Source organism: Pseudophryne corroboree, chromosome 1, assembly GCF_028390025.1.
Source record: "Pseudophryne corroboree isolate aPseCor3 chromosome 1, aPseCor3.hap2, whole genome shotgun sequence".
Classification (NCBI taxonomy): Eukaryota; Metazoa; Chordata; class Amphibia; order Anura; family Myobatrachidae; genus Pseudophryne; species Pseudophryne corroboree.
Window position 1 is genome coordinate 378,451,031 of NC_086444.1, and position 21,547 is coordinate 378,472,577.

At 46.4% G+C, this 21,547-nt stretch overlaps 1 protein-coding gene across 6 annotated transcripts in view; it reads left to right on the forward strand.

Annotated features, from left to right (window-relative positions):
* CIT (citron rho-interacting serine/threonine kinase) overlaps nt 1–21,547 on the forward strand; it is a 541,532-nt gene that overhangs the window by 517,505 nt on the left and 2,480 nt on the right. For all 6 annotated transcript variants that reach the window (XM_063913147.1, XM_063913146.1, XM_063913148.1 and 3 more), the window contains 7 exons: nt 2,511–2,603; nt 2,683–2,791; nt 4,208–4,336; nt 4,421–4,501; nt 12,284–12,362; nt 12,453–12,632; nt 13,078–13,378. In XM_063913147.1, the coding sequence (XP_063769217.1) occupies nt 2,511–2,603; nt 2,683–2,791; nt 4,208–4,336; nt 4,421–4,501; nt 12,284–12,362; nt 12,453–12,632; nt 13,078–13,378 (972 nt within the window). The remainder of the gene's footprint in view (nt 1–2,510; nt 2,604–2,682; nt 2,792–4,207; nt 4,337–4,420; nt 4,502–12,283; nt 12,363–12,452; nt 12,633–13,077; nt 13,379–21,547) is intronic.

Here is a 21,547-nt window from a genome sequence, read left to right on the forward strand (position 1 = left end):
TGTTACCATGGCCTCACTCTACCTGTTCCCAGTTTGTGATACTCTGTGTGTGATTCAGTGCTTGCTGTTCTTCCTCTGTTATATACTGTATGCTGCCACTTCAGCTCCGTACAAGCCTTGCGTATATTCTTTTTATATTTTGTCCACCATACCTGCTATGTTGTCTTGTTTTGTTTTTTAAATGTAGGTTTTTATTGAAACATGACATGCATAGTAAAGGATACAATACAGAAACACAGTAACAATGGACAATATTCAATAGAAACGGTGAACAATGATTGGGGAAGTGACAAGCAAAACAAAATTCTTTCCTGTGTTAAAGCCAAAACTTTTCATAAAAATACAGATTTTTTTTATTTTATTTTTTAAAGAGGAGGGAGCATGTGGAAGGATATGGCTTTAAAATGACACATTGATGGATAATTTATGATGGGTCCCTGGTACCCACATAATTATGAATTCGGTGCAGTCAGTGCTCTGCCAGGATCAGTGGTGTAATTCTACTTTCCGGAGTGAGGACACAACCCAGATGTTTCTTCACACTAGGCCTTCATGTGACCAGGTAAAGTGCCAGATCTTGCTAGAAGCTATTTACACATTACTCACCAATTGTGTGTTTATCCCGGGGTCACTAGAACAGAGGGGGATGAGTTTCTATTCAAGACTGGCTTTGGTCACAAAACCAAACATATCCTCTTCGACCCTTTTTTTCTACCCTCAACACCATTGTTTGGTTGGAAAGGTTCAGGATGGAATTGTGTAGAACTGTTGCTAATTGCATGGAATGGTGTGAGTACATAGTATCCATGAACATAAAATATACTTAAGTCAACAATACCATCCAAGATTTTTGTTCTATCCCACCATTTCTAGTTTCAGGCCCTGCTTGACAACAGCTTTGCATGATGATTATGGCACTCATGGCCATTCTCCTGTGGTCCAGGGGTGTGATGTTTATTCTGTTAGCTTTATGATCCCTTGATCAATGAGTCTCTAGCCTTACTTCTGATGCAAAGACAGCACAAATAATGGGGACCCATAATTGGATTATCGTACCTAGAAGTCCAATTTGATTCCTACTATAAGTGTCTCAGCAGAGGGTGTTTCTTCCAGGCAGTAAGCTAGAATCATAACACAGACTAGTGTTCCTGATCATCTCAACATGGAACATTTGAAAGCCATTTCAGATCATCTCAATATGAAGCAAGTTTCAACATCGCATGACCTGACATCAGTCTCTGTCCCAAGAATGCGATAGTCACTCATCTGGTGGCTGAGAGATGACAACCTCAGATGGAATGTAGTTATGGGACCGGCAGTCCTTTTGTTGTATGGAATTCTACAAGTGTGATGAAGTACCCCAGTGTTTGGGGCTTGTTGGTTGTCATCCTTCATTCATTCATCAGACAGGGACCACACACCCTGAAACCGGTAACGTCCTAGGATTAAGAGCGGTGCAAATGCTATAGTTTCTTCTGTTGTCATAAATCAACCTTCACGGAGCCACAAGAAGCTATGTTGCAGTGAATGATACACGCAGGATCAAAATGTTGAAAGCTTCATTCATTTTGTGCTGAACGATATCAGTTTTCTCTTGAAGGTGCTCTAATTCTCCCATTGAACCTTTATAAAATTTTTGAAAAAATGTGTTTAGGTGGGGGAGGGGGTGATTTTGTTTCTTTCTGGTTCTCTCCTGCTGGGCTTGGTTAAAAAAAGATAGGTTCCCTGTAGGGTGTGGATTTAGAAAAGATTGTAGCCCAAGAAATAAAGAGGCTTTGAAAGTGCTACAGGTGACTGTACACCCCTTTGTCCTTGATTTAGGTTATATATAATGGCGTTTTTACATTTTTCAGTAATTCAATTTCTCATTTCTAATCACAACCCTTACACATCTTTAAAAAAAAAAAAAAAAAAATGGAGTCTTATACAAACTGGCTCCCAGATATTGGGGTCCATGTGTATTAAGGTGGGTACACACTGGAAAGATATATCTGCAGATCAATTGATCTGCAGATATATCTATGGACGGATCGGGCAGTGTGCTGTGCATACACACTGCCCGATCCGTCGGGAACTGACGTCATGAACACACGCCCGCCCAGTTCATCTGTCAATCACCGCCGGCCACCGCAGCATGTGTACGGGCGGTCGTCCGACCGCCCCGTACGCACACAGCGGCGCGCCAATATATCGGTAGATATATTGGCTGTCGGCTGTGCTGCGGGGCCGACGCGATACGTCTGTGAACGACGGAGTTAACAGACGTATCGGCCGTGCACACTGGCCGACAAACCCGCGATATATCGGCCGTTCAAGAGAACGGCCGATATATCGGCCAGTGTGTACGAGCCTTTAGTTACATTATTTTTAGGATTCTGTGCAGGAATACAAAATATTTTCAATTGTGAGATGGTTATATTTGTGATTAAGCTGTATGTAAATTAAGAATGAATGTCACCTGATTTATTTAGAGTTATGTTAACGCTTCTATTTCTCTATTTGTTTTGTAGATTGAGAATGGATTGTGCATTTGTGCTGCCATGCTGAATAAAGTTGTGATATTACGGTATAATGAAAGCCTCAACAAATTTTGCATCAGGAAGGTATGTGAACATTTATTATGCCTCTCTACCCAATTTATGTTACTAATCCTCATCAAATCCTTGTATGCATGTTTTATAGGAAATTGAGACATCAGAACCCTGCAGCTGCATCTATTTTACTGGCTATAGCATCATCATAGGAACAAACAAATTCTATGAGATCGAGATGAAGCAGTACACTCTAGAAGGTGAGAAACTGGATGTGGTGGGTACACACTAGACGATATGCTCCATGAGTTATAATCGTCAGTGTTTGCCCTTGAACTACCGGGCAAACGACATAGCGCATACGCACTGAATGATAGCGCTAACTATATCATTCAGTGACGTCATCCTTCCACAACCCCGAACATGCAGTTTCTGCCGATATCGTCAGATTGAGCTGCATGTTTGGACAGTAGGCGGTATCGTTAACGGGAGCGCGCATAGTTAACGATATTGTGTGTACAAACTGGGCGATAATTGTAACGATGTGTCGTTATCGTCCACATCGTTCAAAAAATTGTCCAGTGTGTATGGGGCTTAAGTTTAATATGCGTAAAGGACGGCTAAACACTGCCCTTTAATGGGATACTTGTTTGTATATTACATTTGTTAAATATTAACAATTCGATAAGCTCAATCCACCCACTTGATTGAAAAAAAAATTTGTATTGTGTATAATCATCAGCTAATGAATTAACATCATGATGACTTTGCGATGTAATGATGCTTGTGAGCAGTGTTCCTTATGTTCCCAGAGCAAATACCATTACACAACAACTGACACGAGTTACTCTACTCCGGTGGAAGCGTGCTATGAATACAAGTGAAGGAAGGGAAAACAAACTCTACTACAACATACACTACCTAGTATACCTACAGCATAACTTACAGCATGTAGTCAAAAGGTCTACAATAACAATGTTTACATTCTTAGAATGTCAACAAGTGAAACGTTGACAGTCGGAATGCTGACATTAGGGTTAGGCTATGGGGAGGGGGGGGGGGAGGGTTAGGCACACAAGAGAGGGGTATGGGATAGAGTTATCAAAACAATACGGGGAAGCCAGAGGTTCCGAGGTCTGACCCGGAAGTGGCAGTCACCTGACCGCTAGGACCCAGAAGATGTAAATCACTGCTGGGGCACCATGGACGATATGTCAATTCTAACATGTCAACATTTCATCACTATCTACAGAATGAATGTTGACATGGTCAACATCAACATAACATATATTCAACCCCTTATAAGAGACCTGTTTGGCGTATGGTACAGATTTGTACAGAAAAATGTTGACACTTGGCAGATTACAGAGAGCAGATTCTGACTCTCTAATTACTCAGCATGGTAATAGAGGTCACTATCCTGTAATTACAAACTTCAGGATATAGCTAGAAAATCTAAATTATTTCCTGTTATCTGTTTGAGTATTTTCTTGGTTCTGAAGACAGATGTGCTCATTACCGGTGACATTCCTTTGTCTTGTGGTTGTTATGAATACATACTGTATATTTAGTGTTATTTAGAGAAAACTTGCTGTCTAATAATCATGAATGGGTATGCAAATGTTCCCAGTTCTTTGCAGTAACAATGTACTAAATATGTTTTCTTTTCTTTCTAGAATTCCTGGATAAAAATGACCATTCCTTGGCTTCTGCTGTATTTGCCTCCTCGTCCAATAGTTTTCCTATTGCTATAATGCAGGTGAACAGCACAGGACAGAGGGAGGAGTACTTACTCTGCTTTCATGGTAACAGCATTGGTTTATGTGTCTTACAATTTGATTCTGCTGGTGTTGAATGTAGTGTCTATTATTTATATCTGTGCTTTGCAGAGTTTGGTGTGTTTGTTGATTCATATGGAAGACGGAGTCGTACGGATGACCTGAAATGGAGCCGACTGCCTCTTGCATTCGGTAAGTGCATGTGTAACATATTTACGTTTTGATTCAGCTCTGGTTTATGCTAATGAAGAACATATCTTTGTGTTCTTGTCCTATGGGTTGCTCTTTATTGCTAGGTACACAGTACAAATTGAAATGTATTTTCTCATACGTCCTAGAGGATGCTGGGGACACTTCAAGAACCATGGGGTATAGACTGAATCCGCAGGAGACATGGGCACTTTAAGACATTGAAGGGGTGTGAACTGGCTCCTCCCTCTATGCCCCTCCTCCAGACTCCAGTTTTAGAATTGTGCCCAGGCAGACTGGATGCACTTGGAGGAGCACTACTGAGTTTCTCTGAAAATACTTTGTTAGTTTTTTTTTTTTTTTAGGGAGGACTACTGACAATAGTCTCCCTGCATCGTGGGACTTAGGGGAGAGAAGTCAGACCTACTTCTAGTGAGTATAAAGGCTCTGCTTCTTGGCTACAGGACACCATTAGCTCCTGAGGGTTTGGAACACTAGGTACGCCTAGGGGTTCACTCCTAGAGCCTGCCGTCACCCCCCTTGCAGAGCCAGAAGTCAGAAGACAGGTGAGTAGAAGAAGAAAAGAAGACTTCAGTGACGGCTTCTGGGGTACCGCACAGCGATCGCGCTGCGCGCCATGCTCCCACACACAGCGGCACTACAGGGCGCGGGGGGGCGCCCTGGGCAGCATAAAACTTCTTATTAAGGCTGCAAAGTGGAAATTAAGTGCCTAGGCACAAAATCCTAACCCCCCGCCAGTGTGATTATATTAAAAAATAGCGGGGCTGAAGCGCACCATTAAGGGGGCGGGGCTTAGCCCATACAGCTCTCATCAGCACCATTTTCTCTTCTCTGAGCAGCAGAGACGCTGGTCCTGCCTCAACACTGCTGTACAAGTAATAGGGTGCAAAACGGGGGGGGGGGGGCACAGTTAATTTGGTGCAAATATAAGTATTATAAAAGCGCTGCAGGGTCTGAGGCTTTATATTAACAGTAACAAGAAAATACTTCCTACTATGGCGCTGCAAATGGAAGCAGCAAATAGATAGTACCTGCTAGGTCACCCAACCTATGAAAACGACAAATAGAAAAAAGAATGGTACAATCTCACTTTCTGCGCTCCAAATGCTCCTTCACTTGAGTAGTCCTCACACCGATGACATTGTTACATGAAACAAAGAGATATAACACAAAATAGTGTGATACTGTATATGAGATAAAAGTTCTTTCCCCAGTGTGGAGGGAAACTAAGGTGATAAAACAGTCCCAGAAAAGATCCGACGTCCACCTTCTTATGGGGTCACCCAAAGTGATGAGGACTTGAACGTAAATTCTTACGTGTATGCTTACTTCTATAAATATGGTAGAAAACACATAAAGGTTTTTTTACTGGAGATGATGTTTTATTGTCTCCTCCTTAGACCATGTGATATGGATAGATGTCACTTATGGAATTATATGCGAAATTAAAATACGGCAAGCCAATTAGGGCAAAGCAAAAACCCTTTTATTATTTTTAAAACCAAACAAGCGACCAGTCATACCCAAATAGGGGAACAGAGATGGACTTCAGCTGACACAGTAACATCCGGATATCACAATGCCATATGATCCCCTCAGTGAATATGCTGGTTTAAGAACATCAATTTACACTGTATCGTATCAACGCGTTTCGACGCTCACCGGCGTCTTTGTCAAGATTACACAGTGTATTTAACACTGATGTGCAGCCTCTCCTGTATGGTCAGCATAAAACTTCTCATTAAGGCTGCAAAGTGGAAATTAAGTGCCTAGGCACAAAATCCTAACCCCCCGCCAGTGTGATTATATTAAAAAAATAGCGGGGCTGAAGTGCACCATTAAGGGGGCGGGGCTTAGCCCTCACAGCTCTCATCAGCACCATTTTCTCTTCTCTGAGCAGCAGAGACGCTGGTCCTGCCTCAACACTGCTGTACAAGTAATAGGGTGCAAAACATGGGGGGGGGGGGGGCACAGTTAATTTGGTGCAAATATAAGTATTATAAAAGCGCTGCAGGGTCTGAGGCTTTATATTAACGTTTCAGAACCGGGTTTGAGCGCTGGGTTGTAAGCTGGCAAACTCCCTTTGAGTTTCTCTGACAGGCTTTACTGTGGGTCTGTCCCCTTTTGGCCCAGTGTGTCTGTGGGTGTCGGTACGCGTGTGTCGGCATGTCTGAGGCGGAGTGCTCTTTCCAGGAGGAGACTGTTAGGGGCAGAAACGGCTGTGGGAGTGACCCTGTCGGCACCGCCAACTCCTGATTGGGTAAATGTGTTGAATGCCTTGAATGCTAATGTGGCTCTTATTAATAAGAGATTGGATAGATCTGATTCTCGGAACCAGGCATGGAAGAAATCTGTGGAGGATGTGTTATCACAGGTTCAGACCCCTTCGGGGTCACAAAAACGTTTGTTTGCTCAGTTGGCAGACACAGATACCGACACGGACACTGACTCCAGTGTCGACTATAGTGATGCTAGATTAGACCCAAAATTGGCAAAGAACATTCAGTACATGATTGTGGCAATAAAAGAAGTGTTGCATATCACTGAAGACCCTGCGGTTCATGATACTAGGGTCTGTATGTATAAGGGAAAGAAACCTGAGGTAACGTTTACTCCCTCTCATGAACTGAATACTCTGTTTGAAAAAATGTGGGAAAATCCTGACAAAAAGTTTCTGATTCCCAAAAGGATTCAGGTGGCGTATCCGTTCTCCTCTGGGGATAGAGAAAAGTGGGAGTCATCCCCCATTGTGGACAAGGCTCTGTCACGGTTGTCTAAAAAGGTGGCTTTACCGTCTCCTGACACGTTAGCCCTTATGGATCCTGCGGATCGTAGACCGGAAAATACGTTAAAATCTATTTACGTCACCACAGGTACACTTCTCAGACCAACCATCGCATCTGCGTGGGTGAATAGTGCTATCGAAAAATGGGCAGAGAACTTGTCATCTGATATAGATACCCTAGATAGGGATAGCATCCTGTTAACTCTGGGTTATATCAGGGACACTGCGGCCTACCTAAAGGAGGCGGCGAGAGATATTGGCATTTTGGGATCAAAAGCCAATGCCATGGCGATTTCAGCTAGGAGAGCATTGTGGATTCATCAATGGAATGCTGATGCTGACTCTAAGAAAACTATGGAGTCTCTCCCATATAAAGGTAGTGTCTTGTTTGGTGAGGGTCTCACTGATTTGGTATCTACGGCTACCGCGGGTAAGTCGTCATTTTTGCCTTATGTTCCTCCACAACAAAAGAAAGCTTACCACTTTCAGATGCAGTCCTTTCGGACAAATAAATACAAAAAAGGCAGAGGTTATTCCTTCCTTGCTAATAGGGGAAGAGGAAAAGGTAAAAGATCTCCGGCCGTGGCAGGTTCGCAGGAGCAGAAGTCCTCCCCGGCTTCTGCCAAATCCACTGCATGACGCTGGGGCTCCTCTGCGGGAGTCCGCATTGGTGGGGGCACGTCTCAAGCTCTTCAGTCATTTCTGGGCTCGTTCGGCCCTGGACCCATGGGTTTTAGAAATAGTGTCCCAGGGGTACAAACTGGAGTTTCAAGACGTTCCTCCTCACCGATTTTTCAAATCGGCCTTACCACCTTCTCTTTCGGACAGGAAGGTTGTATGTGATGCAATACAAAAGTTGTGTCTAAATCAAGTCACAACAGGGAGAAGGCTTTTATGGTCTGTCCACGGCTCCGAGGATTTTCACCAAGGTAATGGCGGAGATGATGGTTCTCCTTCGCAAACAAGGAGTCACAATTATCCCTTACTTGGACGATCTCCTGATAAAGGCGAGATCCAAAGACAACCTGGAGCAGGACATTGCGCTCTCCCTGACAGTTCTGCAGCAACTTGGTTGGCTCCTAAACTTGCCGAAGTCACAGCTGAATCTGACGAAACGCTGTCGTTTTTGGGAATTTTTCTTTCAGAAGAGAAGGCTCTGTAAATTCAGAGTTTGGTCAGACAAATTCTGAAACCAGCGAGATTATCAATCCATCAATGCACTCGATTGCTGGGGAAGATGGTGGCGGCCTACGAGGCCATTCAATTTGGCAGATTCCATGCCAGAGTGTTTCAGTGGGACCTATTGGACAAGTGGTCCGGATACCATCTGCACATGCATCGGAAAATAATCCTGTCCTCCAAGACCAGAATATCACTCCTGTGGTGGCTGCACAGCTCTCACCTCCTAGAGCAGGGGTGGGGAACCTTTTTCCTACCGAGGGCCATTTGGATATTTATAAAATCCTTCGGGGGCCATACAAAAATTCTCAACTTAAAAAATTACCCTGCCCCCCAGTAGGTCTGCCCCTTAGAGGTACTGTGTGTGCATGCGCCAAAAAAATGGGTGTGGCCAGTTAAAATGGGACGTGATACACATATGCCCCCAATAGTGCGGTGCCAGATCCACAATTGCCCCCACAGTTCCAGGTATACAAAGGCCCCCACAGTGCCAGGTATACAAATGCCCCTCACAGTGCCAGGTATACAAATGCCCCTCACAGTGCCAGGTATACAAATGCCCCTCACAGTGCCAGGTATACAGATGCCCCCACAGTGCCAGGTATACAAATGCCCCTCACAGTGCCAGTTATACAGATGCCCCCACAGTGCCAGGTATACAAATGCCCCCCACAGTGCCAGGTATACAAATGCCCCCCCACAGTGCCAGGTATACAGATGTCCCCACAGTGCCAGGTATACAAATGCCCCCCACAGTGCCAGGTATACAAATGCCCCCCACAGTGCCAGGTATACATATGCCCCCACAGTGCCAGGTATACAGATGCCCCCACAGTGCCAGGTATACAAATGCCCCCCACAGTGCCAGGTATACAGATGTCCCCACAGTGCCAGGTATACAAATGCCCCCCACAGTGCCAGGTATACAGATGCCCCCACAGTGCCAGGTATACAGATGCCCCCACAGTGCCAGGTATACAAATGCCCCCCACAGTGCCAGGTATACAGATGCCCCCACAGTGCCAGGTATATAGATGCCCTCCCCTCTCCCCTCCGTGCTGCTTACCGTGGGACACGGAGGAGAGCGCGGCTGTCGGGTGGGAGCGGCGGCGTGTAGTACTTCAAACCAGCCGCCGGTTCGAGAGCCAATCAGAGCTCGCGGACCGGCAGCCGCGGCTCCTGATTGGCTGCCGGTCCACGAGCTCTGATTGGCTCACGGACCGGCGGCTGGTTTGCAGTACTACACGCCGCCGCTCCCACTCGACAGCCGCGCTCTCCTCCCTGTTCTGACAGCTGAGACACGCTGCCGCCGGACTGAGCGGCAGCGTGTCTCACTGACACAAGCTGGTGGGCCGGACCACCCCTGTCCTAGAGGAACGCAGGTATCGGAATCCAGGACTGGATCCTAGTAACCACGGAAGCGAGTCTCCGAGGCTGGGGAGCAGTCACATAGGGGGAAACCTTCCAGGGAAAATGGTCAAGCCAGGAAGTTTGTTTACACATAAACGTTCTAGAGTTAAGGGCCATTTACAACGGCCTTCTTCAAGCGGAACGTCTTCTTCGCAACCTGCCCGTCCTAATACAGTCGGACAACATAACAGCAGTAGCGCACATAAACCGCCAGGGCGGAACAAAGAGCAGGGTGGCAATGGCAGAGGCCGCAAAAGTTCTCCGCTGGGCGGAAAGACATGCAAGCGCTCTGTCAGCAATCTTCATTCCAGGAGTGGACAACTGGGAAGCAGACTTCCTCAGCAGACACAATCTCCATCCAGGAGAGTGGGGTCTTCATCAAGAGGTATTCACAGAAGTGACAAGTCTTTGGGGAATTCCTCAAATAGACATGATGGCGTCTCGCCTCAACAAGAAACTTCAGAGATATTGTTCCAGGTCGAGGGACCCTCAAGCAATAGCAGTGGACGCGCTGGTGACACCATGGGTGTTTCAGTCAGTGTACGTGTTCCCTCCGATTCCACCATTCCAAAGGTGCTAAAGATCATAAGAAGAACAAAGGTTCAGACGATCCTCATTGTTCCGGACTGGCGAAGGAGGGCTTGGTATCCAGATCTTCAGGAATTACTCATAAGAGATCCCTGGCCTCTTCCTCTACGAGAGGATCTGTTACAGCAGGGGCCGTGCGTATATCACGACTTACCGCGGCTACGTTTGACGGCTTGGCGGTTGAACGCCGGATCCTAGCCGGAAAGGGTATTCTCAGTGAAGTCATTCCCACACTTCTTCAGGCTAGAAAAGGAGTAACGTCTAAACATTATCACCGTGTTTGGAGAAAATATGTGTCTTGGTGTGAATCCAAAAAGGCTCCTACGGAAGAATTTCAGCTAGGGCGTTTTCTCCATTTCCTGCAAGCAGGTGTGGATGCGGGCCTAAAGTTAGGCTCGATTAAAGTACAAATTTCAGACTTATCGCTTTTCATTCAAAAACAATTGGCCTCCCTTCCAGAAGTTCAGAGTTTCGTGAAAGGAGTTTTGCACATCCAACCTCCATTTGTGCCCCCTGTGGCACCATGGGATCTTAACGTGGTGTTGAATTTCCTTCAGTCACATTGGTTTAAACCTTTACAGAAAGTAGAGTTGAAATTTCTCACTTGGAAAGTGGTCATGCTATTGGCCTTGGCATCCGCAAGGCGGGTGTCTGAGTTGGCAGCTTTGTCTCACAAGAGTCCTTATTTAATCTTCCATGAAGATAGAGCGGAATTGAGGACTCGTCAACAATTTCTGCTGAAGGTGGTTTCATCGTTCCAGATGAACCAGCCTATTTTGGTGCCGGTGGCTACTGACGCCTTCGCGGAGTCAAAATCTTTCGATGTTGTTAGGGCCTTAAAGATTTATGTCGCCAGAACGGCTCAACCTAGGAAAACGGAAGCTCTGTTTGTCCTGTATGCTGCCAACAAGATTGGGTCGCCTGCTTCCAAGCAGACTATTGCTCGCTGGATCTGTAATACGATTCAGCATGCTCATTCTACGGCTGGATTGCCGTTACCGAAATCAGTGAAGGCCCACTCTACCAGAAAGGTGGGCTCATCCAGGGCGGCTGCCCGGGGGGTCTCGACATTACAACTCTGCCGAGCAGCTACTTGGTCGGGTTCAAACACCTTTGCAAAATTTTACAAGTTTGTTACCCTGGCTGATGAGGACCTCATGTTTGGTCAATCGGTGCTGCAGAGTCATCCGCACTCTCCCGCCCGTTCTAGAGCTTTGGTATAAACCCCATGGTTCTTGAAGTGTCCCCAGCATCCTCTAGGACGTATGAGAAAATAGGATTTTAATACCTACCGGTAAATCCTTTTCTCTTAGTCCATAGAGGATGCTGGGCGCCCGTCTCAGTGCGGACTCTGTCTGCAGTTATTAGTTATGTTTACACACAGGTTGTATTTCTGTTATAGTCAGCCTGTTGCTGACATGGTTCATGCCGTTGACTGGAGTTCTGTTAAATGCCATGTTGTACGGCGTGTTTATGGTGTGAGCTGGTATGTATCTCACCTTAGTTTAACAATAAATCCTTTTACTCTAAATGTTCGTCTCCCTGGGCACAGTTTTCTAACTGAGGTCTGGAGGAGGGGCATAGAGGGAGGAGCCAGTTCACACCCCTTCAAAGTCTTAAAGTGCCCATGTCTCCTGCGGATCCCGTCTATACCCCATGGTTCTTGAAGCGTCCCCAGCATCCTCTACAGACTAACGGAAAAGGATTTACCGGTAGGTATTAAAATACTATTTTACATGGCATTAGTTTGGACATCAAAGTCTTTGTAATATATATTCAACTTCATTCTTTCCCTCTTACAGCGTACAGAGATCCTTACCTGTTTGTGACTCATTTTAACTCCTTGGAAGTGATTGAGATTCAGGGGCGTGCTGCTTTAGGGTAAGATTTATTCTTCAAAACTAGTAGACCTGCTTAAATAATAATTACAAATCTGTAATGGTATAATACATGCAGCTTTTATTTTTGCAGTGCTCCAGCCAGGGCTCATTTAGATATTCCAAACCCACGGTATCTAGGACCAGCAATCTCTTCTGGAGCCATTTATCTGGCTTCTGTATACCAGGATAAATTGAGAGTCATTTGCTGCAAGGGCAATCTGGTCAAAGACAACACAAATGATCTTCATCGCGCCCCATCCACAACCCGGAGGTAGGTATACATTTTGCATGTGAGTATGTGTTAATGACATCCTGCACCAGCAAACAGCTACACACCCAGTGTGTAGGCAACGGATAAATGTTGAACTTCATTTTTTAATAGGGAATGTGTTTAGGAAAATGTTGTATTTCTCTGTCAGTGGAGATGTAAATGTTTTTAAAAGAAGAAATTACTTTAAAATCTGTAATATAAAGTTGTGATGTACACACAGCCAACACATCCTAATCATATCACACAATACGATGGGGAAAAAAATACTTTGCTATCCACTGACAGATAATGATAACATTCCCCTGAAGATATTGATGCTATTTCAGAGATAGTGGAATGGCATCTGTATCCTGACAGCCGGGAAGCTATCTGCTTCCCGTGAAATGAATAGTCTATGCAGGAAGATCCGCAGAGCATTATATAAGACTTTCACTCTACGTTACAGTCCCAACAAGAGAGGCCCACCTTCATACAATGATCACATAACAAAGAGAATAGCAGCCAGCCCTGTGCCAGGAGAAATGCAAGGCCTAGTGCGGGAACCCAGCACGCCACATCGTTACCGCGAAGGAAGGACAGATATGCGCAGAGACAAGTCTCCTGGGCGACCGTTGGAAAGAGAGAAGTCCCCAGGAAGACTACTGAGCACCAGAAGAGAGAGGTCACCTGGAAGATTATTTGAAGACAGCAATAGAGGCCGTGTTCCTGCAGGAACTGTAAGAACTCCTCTTTCACAAGTCAATAAGGTATAATAAACTTATTCTTGTCTGTTCCCTATAGACAGCACCATAATGTAATACGATTCATGGAAATAAAACTTTATTGGCGATGTCCTCCCACACTAATTACCTTTAACTGTAATCCAGTATCGACAACTAGCAGAACAAAGATTATCCTTGAACAATACAGATAGACCTTTGGAGTTTTTTTGCCCACCAACCTTAACACATCCTTTAATTTTTTTGCTAAAAAAAACCTTTTATTTGCACATTTATAATACTTTATTTATTTTAGTAACTTGTGTGCATTGTCTAAATTTATATAACACAGTATCATTTGGGGAAAACTAGTTTACCATAGGACAATTACTGGGAGAGAGGTCACCCCAGCCTAGTGTTGATCTATGGCTTTGAGACTTGTTAAAGAAAGCATATTGCTGTTTTTTATTGTTGTGTGAAGAAGATTGTGGGGAACTCCGTTATATCTCAAGAAATAAAGCAAATACAAGAGCATGGTAACTGACTAGCTAGCACCTGTCACAGACCATAATTTTATATATACAGGTAACTGATTCAACACTATTTCCAGCATTGAACAGACATATTTTTCTAGCATCCATAAGGGATATTGGGGACACATTAGTACGATGGGGTATAGACGGGGAAGTTTAGAAAAAGTGCTCTCAGGAGATAGTGCACATCTCTGCAGCTCCAGAGAGTTTTTCTTCAGTTTATTTTTAATCTTTGCTATTTTCGGTTTGCTGTTTGGGCAACAGCATACCTGCACCGTGGGAGTTAGGGTGGGGACGGTCACCGGCCTTGCGAGGTGTCAGAGCCTCCTCCCGCTGCAAGACCACCGTCCTGAGAGGTTGTTTGTTCAGCAGGGCACTGCGCCTTGGCTGTCTCAATCGCAGCACGTCGCACACCCCTAACATTAGCCTGAAGGTGACATTGTGGCTAGTATAAACTGGGGGCTCCACTACAGGGGTTCCCGGTTCAAGGTGTGTCTGACACGCAGGGGAGGCATTCGGGACCCTCCTGGGGGGGGGGGGGGGGGACCCGCTATAGCCCCCTGTGTGCACTGGCAGTAGTTTAGTGAAAACTTGCATTTATGTTATGTTTTACACTGTTTGGGAGACATTGCCAGTATAAATAACTCTGAAGCTCCGGTGCCATTACAGGGGGCGGAGCTTCCTCAGAGCGGGCTCAGTGGCATTTTGGCGCCTTTCTCTGCATACAGCAGCAGTCACACACAGCTCCTCCAGACAAGCAGGAACACGCTGGAAACTTGGTGCAGGGAGTATCTCGCTATTGTGCACATTCTGTGTCCCATGGGGAATATATATGTCTATATAACATATACAATGTTTCACTGAATACAACAACTACCAGCCTCACTGGGGCTAGGTGGTTTGGGTGTGCTGGTGCCTTCTCTCTGTCTCCCCCTCACATACAGTAAGGGCAGTCTTGCATTATACTTGTCTGTGTGTATGGCTGTATTGTTGTTGCATTCATGGTAAAACAGAAGTTGTGCAGTGTGTGTAACACCAGATTCTCCCCTCTATCATCTGGCTCCATTTCTTGTGAACAATGCAGTCAGTCCTCACAAATCATTGAGGAGGCTGTGGGGGAGGGTCCAGAGCCTTCCTGGCTAGGTGCATTCAAAACTATGATGTCTGATGTCATCTCAGCTCACTGCAAATGCCCATAAAACTCAGCAATTACAGCAGGCTGTTGCAGACCTGGCTGCTAAGGCAGATGTTCCCCATCACCCCATCTCTTCAGGTCCACAAAAACGTGGATTGCCTGCCTTACTCTCAGATTCTGAGGAAGAGATACAAGAGGATGTAGAGGGCGTGGACACAATTGGTGGGGATCCCCCTTCAGCACAGGGTATTGAACCCCTCATTCTGGCTATATGGGATGTGCTAAAACTCCCTCTAGAGGATGCTGTGACACAGCAGTCGTTGTCCTTCACGCAATACAAACTAAGTGTCACTTTCCCTGATTTTACTGAATTAGTGGACCTATTTAAGTTAGTCTGGAAAAATCCATACAAAAAATACCAGATGTCCAAACGTTTTTTGTATACTTCCCATTTGCGCCTGAAGGCAGGAAATTCTGGGAAGTACCGCCAGCTGTGGACGTATCAGTCTCTCGCCTCTCTAAGAAGACGGTACTGCCTGCCCCGGGCTCCTTTACCATAAAGGACCCTGGGGATAGAAAAATTGAGACTACACTGAAGTCTATCTACACTGCAGCATGTGTATCACAGAGACCGGTCATTGCAGGTTGCTGGATGACCCATGCCGTTCATACGTGGGCTACTCACATTCAGGAAGGCCTCTCAGGGGATATGTCCCTGGTTACTACAGTGACTCTCCTAAAACACATTCAGGACACTGCACGCGTCCTGTGTAACTCTCTCAAGGAGATAGGCAATATGAATGCTAGGACCACTGCTACAGCAAGGCCTTGTGGTTGAGTCAGTGGGTTGTGGACGCAGAATCCAAGTGCAATGTGGAGTCTCTAATCTTTTCAGGGGAATGGCTCTTTGGGGGAGAACTGGATGCGTGTATCTCTAAGGTTACTGCTGGGAAATCCACATTTCTCCCCTCTGGGGCCTCGCCAGCTAGAAGGACCTATCTGGGGCTGTCTACTCAGTCCTTTTGGTCCACCAGATTTCGATCTAGGGCCAGAGGTGCCCCCAATACGGCTAGAGGCACCAGAGGTAAGCCTAAGAAACCAGCCATTGCCGGCTCTCAGGAACAGAACACCAGTTCAGCTTCAACTAAAACTTCAGCATGACTGTGCACGACCACCCCAAGGGGATCTCGAGGTGGGAGCTCGGTTACGTCACTTCAGCCACATCTGGGAAAGTTCCTGCCAGGATGCCTGGGTCAGAGAACTCAAAGATACAAGCTGGATTTCGACAGTGCTCCTCCCCAACGGTTTTTCAAATCAAGCTTACCAGCTTTGGAGGATACGTGGGCTACGCTGCTGCTGGCCATCAACAAGTTGGCTCAGTCACAAGTCATTGTTCCAGTACCACTGCAACAACAAGGGCAAGGTTACGACTCCAATCTGTTTGTAGTGCCGAAACCAGACTGGTCAGTAAGACCCATTTTGAATCTGAAGTCCTTGAACCCTTACCTAAAGGTTTTCAAGTTCAAGATGGAATCTTTGCGAGCAGTGATTGCAGGTCTGGAAGAACAGGAATTCCTGGTATCCCTGGATATCAAGGACACCTATCCTCCATATCCTGATTTGGCCTCCTCATCAGGCTTATCTGAGGTTTGCCCTGCTGAACGCTCACTACCAGTTCCAGGCGTTACCCTTTGGCCTGTTTACAGCTCCGAGGGTGTTCACAAAGGTGATGGCGAAGATGATGTTGCAGCTCCGAGTCCAGGGGGTCGTGATTGTCCCTTACCTGGACGATCTCCTGATAAAGGCAAAATCCAGGGAGCTTATATTTCTCCATATAGATTGCACTATCCATCTTGTCTCACCATGGGTGGATCCTCAATTTACAGAAATCCCACCTGGAGCCATCTCAGCGGCTCCTGTTCCTGGGGATGATCCTGGATACTGTGGCACAGAAAGTGTTCCTACCAGAGGACAAAGCGAGAACACTCCAGGAGATGGTCCGCATGGTTCTCCGACCTGCTTGAATATCCATCCATCTTTGCATAAGATTGTTGGGAAAAATGGTGGCCTCATATGAGGCAGTTTAGTATGGAAGGTTCCACGCCAGAACATTTCCATTGGATGTCCTGAGCAAATGGTCCAGTTCACATCTTCAGATGCATCGGGTGATTCAACTGTCACCTCAGGCCAGGATTTCACTCCTGTGGTGGCTGCAGTCTTCCAACCTCCTGGAAGGCCGAAGCTTCGGGTTTCAGGATTGGATCCTCCTCACAACGATGCAAATGTGAGAGGATGGGGTGCTGTCACCCAAGGGGCTCAGTTCCAGGGCAGGTGGTCTGCCCATAAAGCCCAACTTCAAATCAACATTCTGGAACTTCGGGCAATCTACAATGCTCTGATTCAGGCCTCTCCTCTGCTCAATGATCAGGCGATCCAGGTACAGTCGGACAGTGCCACGGTAGTGGCGTACATCAATCAACAAGGAGGGACAAAAAGCAGGGCCTGCATGCGAGAAGTGTCAAGGATACTCCTCTGGGCAGAATCTTCATTCCGGGAGTGGACAACTGGGAAGCAGATTTCCTGCGTCGTCACGATCTCCACCCAGGAGAGTGGAGACTACACCTTCAGGTGTTTCAGCAGATCATCGACCGGTGGGGTTGCCCACAAATCGACTTGATGGCGTCTCGCCTCAACAAGAAGCTTTGCTACTATTGCTCGCGATCCAAGGATCCTCAGGTGAGCGCAGTAGATGCACTGTATCGGCTGGTCTACCTATTTCCTCCAATTCCGTTGATCCCGCGGGTGCTCAAGAGGATCAGACATCAAGGTGTCCAGGCAATCCTAATTGGCCCGGATTATCCCTGGAGAGCTTGGTACACGGATCTTCTAGGCATGTCCGTAGAAGACCCTTGGCCTCTGCCGCTAAGGGACCTTCTTCAACCAAGACTGTTCGTATACCCGGACTTACGGCGGCTTCGTTTGACGGCATGGCAGTTGAGCGGAACAACCTAGCTCACAAGGGCTTTTCCAAAAAGGTCATTGCTACCATGGTTCAGGCCAGGAAACCTGTGACGTCAAAACACTATCACCATATCTGGAAGAGGTATGTCTCCTGGTGCGAGGAATGCACTTATCAGCCTGCGGAGTTCCATTTGGGGTGATACCTCCGTTTCCTGCAGGCTGGTGTGGATAAGGGCTTATGTCTGGGTTCCATTAAGGTCCAGATTTCGTGTCTCTCCATTTTCTTCCAGAAGAAATAGGCAGTGTTGCCAGAAGTTCAAACCTTCTTTCATGGAGCGCTTCACATACAACCTCTGTTTGTGCCGCCCATGGCACCTTGGGATTTGAATGTGCTGGTTTGAACCTCTGATGACGGTAGAAGACAAGTACCTCACGTGGAAGACGTTGATGTTACTGGCCCTGGCTTCTGCTAGACGTGTCTCAGAATTAGGTGCCTTATCGTGTAAAAGTCCGTATTTGGGGGTATATTTACTAAGCTCCCAATTTTGACCGATTTGGTGTCTTTTCTTCAAAGTGTCATCTCGGGAATTTACTAAACTCAAATCTCGGCAGTGATGAGGGCATTTGTATTTTTTTGGTAGTCAAAGAAAAAAAATACAAATGAATACACCATCGGTCAAACGCGGCTTTTTAGGTATAGAACTCAGTAATTTACTAAAAATTCTATTTCACAAACACTGCCGGCAATAGCCAAACACTGCCGTGAAAAAATACAAATCGTAAAAAAAAGCAGTTTTAAAAAAGAGCTGCTTTTTTTTTTTACCGTGTTCTGATAGTCATGAACGGATCCATGAGATCCGTGCATATTTATCAGTGGGAAGGGGTGGGAAAGTGTTTAAAATCTGAAAAAAAAATTGCGTGGGGTCCCCCCTCCTAAGCAAAACCAGCCTCGGGCTCTTTGAGCCGGTCCTGGTTGTAAAAATACGGGGGAAAAATTGACAGGGGTTCCCCCATATTTAAACAACCAGCACCGGGCTCTGCGCCTGGTCCTGTTGCAAAAAATACGGGGGACAAAAAGCGTAGGGGTCCCCCGTATTTTTTGAACCAGCACCGGGCTCCACTAGTCAGAGAGATAATGCCACAGTCGGAGGACACTTTTATCTTGGTCACTGCGGCCCTGGCATTAAATCACTAACTAGTCACCCCTGGCCGGGGTACCCTGGAGGAGTGGGAACCCCTTAAATCAATGCGGGGGAAGAAACGGGCCTGCTGGTACCTGTAGTTCTACTGCAAAAAAAAAAAAAAAACAGTATACACACACACCGTGATAGTAAAACTTTATTACATACATGCATACCGACACACACATACTTACCTATGTTGACACGAAGCAGTCGGTCCCCTTCTCCAAGTAGAATCCACGGGTTACCTGTCAATAAAATTATACTCACAACAATCCAGTGTAGATCGGTCCTCTTCTACTTGTAATCCTCGTACTTGGCAAAACAATAAAACGCAAAACCCGAACCACGCACTGAAAGGGGTCCCATGTTTACACATGGGACCCCTTTCCCCGACTGCCGGGACCCCCCGTGACTCCTGTCAAAGAGGGTCCCTTCAGCCAATCAGGGAGCGCCACGTCTTGGCACGCTCCTGATTGTCTGTGCGCTCCTGAGCTGACAGGCAGCGCACGGCAGAGATACAATGTAGCGCATAGGCGCTAAATTGTATCCAATGGTGGGAACTTTGCGGTCAGCGGTAGACCACAAGAGTGACCTCACATAACCTCGCGGTCTACCGCTGACCGCAAAGTTCCCACCATTGGATACACGGGTCCCCCCGTGACAGGAGTCACGGGGGGTCCCGGCAGTCAGGGAAAGGGGTCCCATGTGTAAACATGGGACCCCTTTCAGTGCGTGGTCCGGGTTTTGCCAAGTACGAGGATTACAAGTAAGAGAGGACCGATCTACACTGGATTGTTGTGAGTATAATTTTATTGACAGGTAACCCGTGGATTCTACTTGGAGAAGGGGACCGACTGCTTCGTGTCAACATAGGTAAGTATGTGTGTGTCGGTATGCATGTATGTAATAAAGTTTTACTATCACGGTGTGTGTGTACTGTTATTATTTGGGTATTTTTTTTGCAGTAGAACTACATGTACCAGCGGGCCCGTTTCTTCCCCCGCATGCTGGTACTTGTGGTTCTCCAAGTACCAGCTTGCGGAGGAGGCTTGCTGGGACTTGTAGTTCTACTACAAAAAACAATATTCTTTATTTTTACACTTGGCTATCAGCCCCCCATCCGCAGCCCTTTGATGGGGGGGCAGCCTCGGGCTTCACCCCTGGCCCTTGGGTGGCTGGAGGGGGGGGGGGGGGACCCCTTGATTTAAGGGGTTCCCACTCCTCCAGGGTACCCCGGCCAGGGGTGACTAGTTAGTGATTTAATGCCAGGGCCGCAGTGACCAGTATAAAAGTGTCCCCCGGCTGTGGCATTATCTCTCTGACTAGTGGAGCCCGGTGCTGGTTCAAAAAATACGGGGGACCCCTACGCTTTTTGTCCCCCGTATTTTTTGCACCAGGACCAGGCGCAGAGCCCGGTGCTGGTTGTTTAAATATGGGGGAACCCCTATAAATTTTTTCCCTGTATTTTTACAATCAGGACCGGCTCAAAGAGCCCGAGGCTGGTTTTACTTAGGAGGGGGGACCCCACGCAAATTTTTTTCTTGATTTTTAACACTTTTTTTTTTTTTTTTTTTTTTTTAAGGTGCACAATGAAGCCTTGCACGGATCTCACAGATCCGGCTGAGATTCATTGTGTTAATGTCGGCAGTGTTTTACTATTCACTCCCGTAAAACACTGGCCGAAAATACGAATGACATCGACATCTGAAAACTCGAAAATGCAGAATACGACAGCATAGTAAATGAGGCGTAAAAAAATCAAAAAGTTGCAAATTCACACATTCGATGTCATTCGTGTTTGAACTTTAACCTAATTCAGAAAAATACGAATTTTAGTAAATATACCCCTTGGTCTTTTACGAGGACAGAGCGGAGCTCAGGACTCGACAACAGTTCCTGCCGAAGGCCGTCTCTGCGTTCCATTTGAATCAATCTCTTGTAATTTCGTCTAGTTCTGGCACTTCTGCTCCTCCGGAGGCATTGGATGCTGTGCGAGCCTTGAAGGTGTATGTCATGAGAACGGCTTGAATCAGAAAGATGGATTCCTTGTTCGTGCTGTATGATGTGCAGAAGAAGGGTTGCCCTGCTTCAAAGTAGTCCATTGTTCATTGGCTTAGGCTCACTATCCAACAGGCCTATGTGTATGTAGCTTTGACTGTTCCACAGACTCTGAAGGCCCACTCTATTATATCAGTGGGGTCTTCCTGGGCAGCTGCCCGTGGAGTCTCGGCCCTGCAACTGTGCCGAGCTGCTACCTGGTCGGGGAAGAACACCTGATACCCTGGCCAAAGAGGATACCCAGTTTGGGCAGGCGGTACTGCAAACGTCTCTGTATGTTCCTGCCCATTCTGGAAGCTTTGGGACGTCCCCATCGTGGGTCGTGTTTGTTATTGGTGTGTTGGTG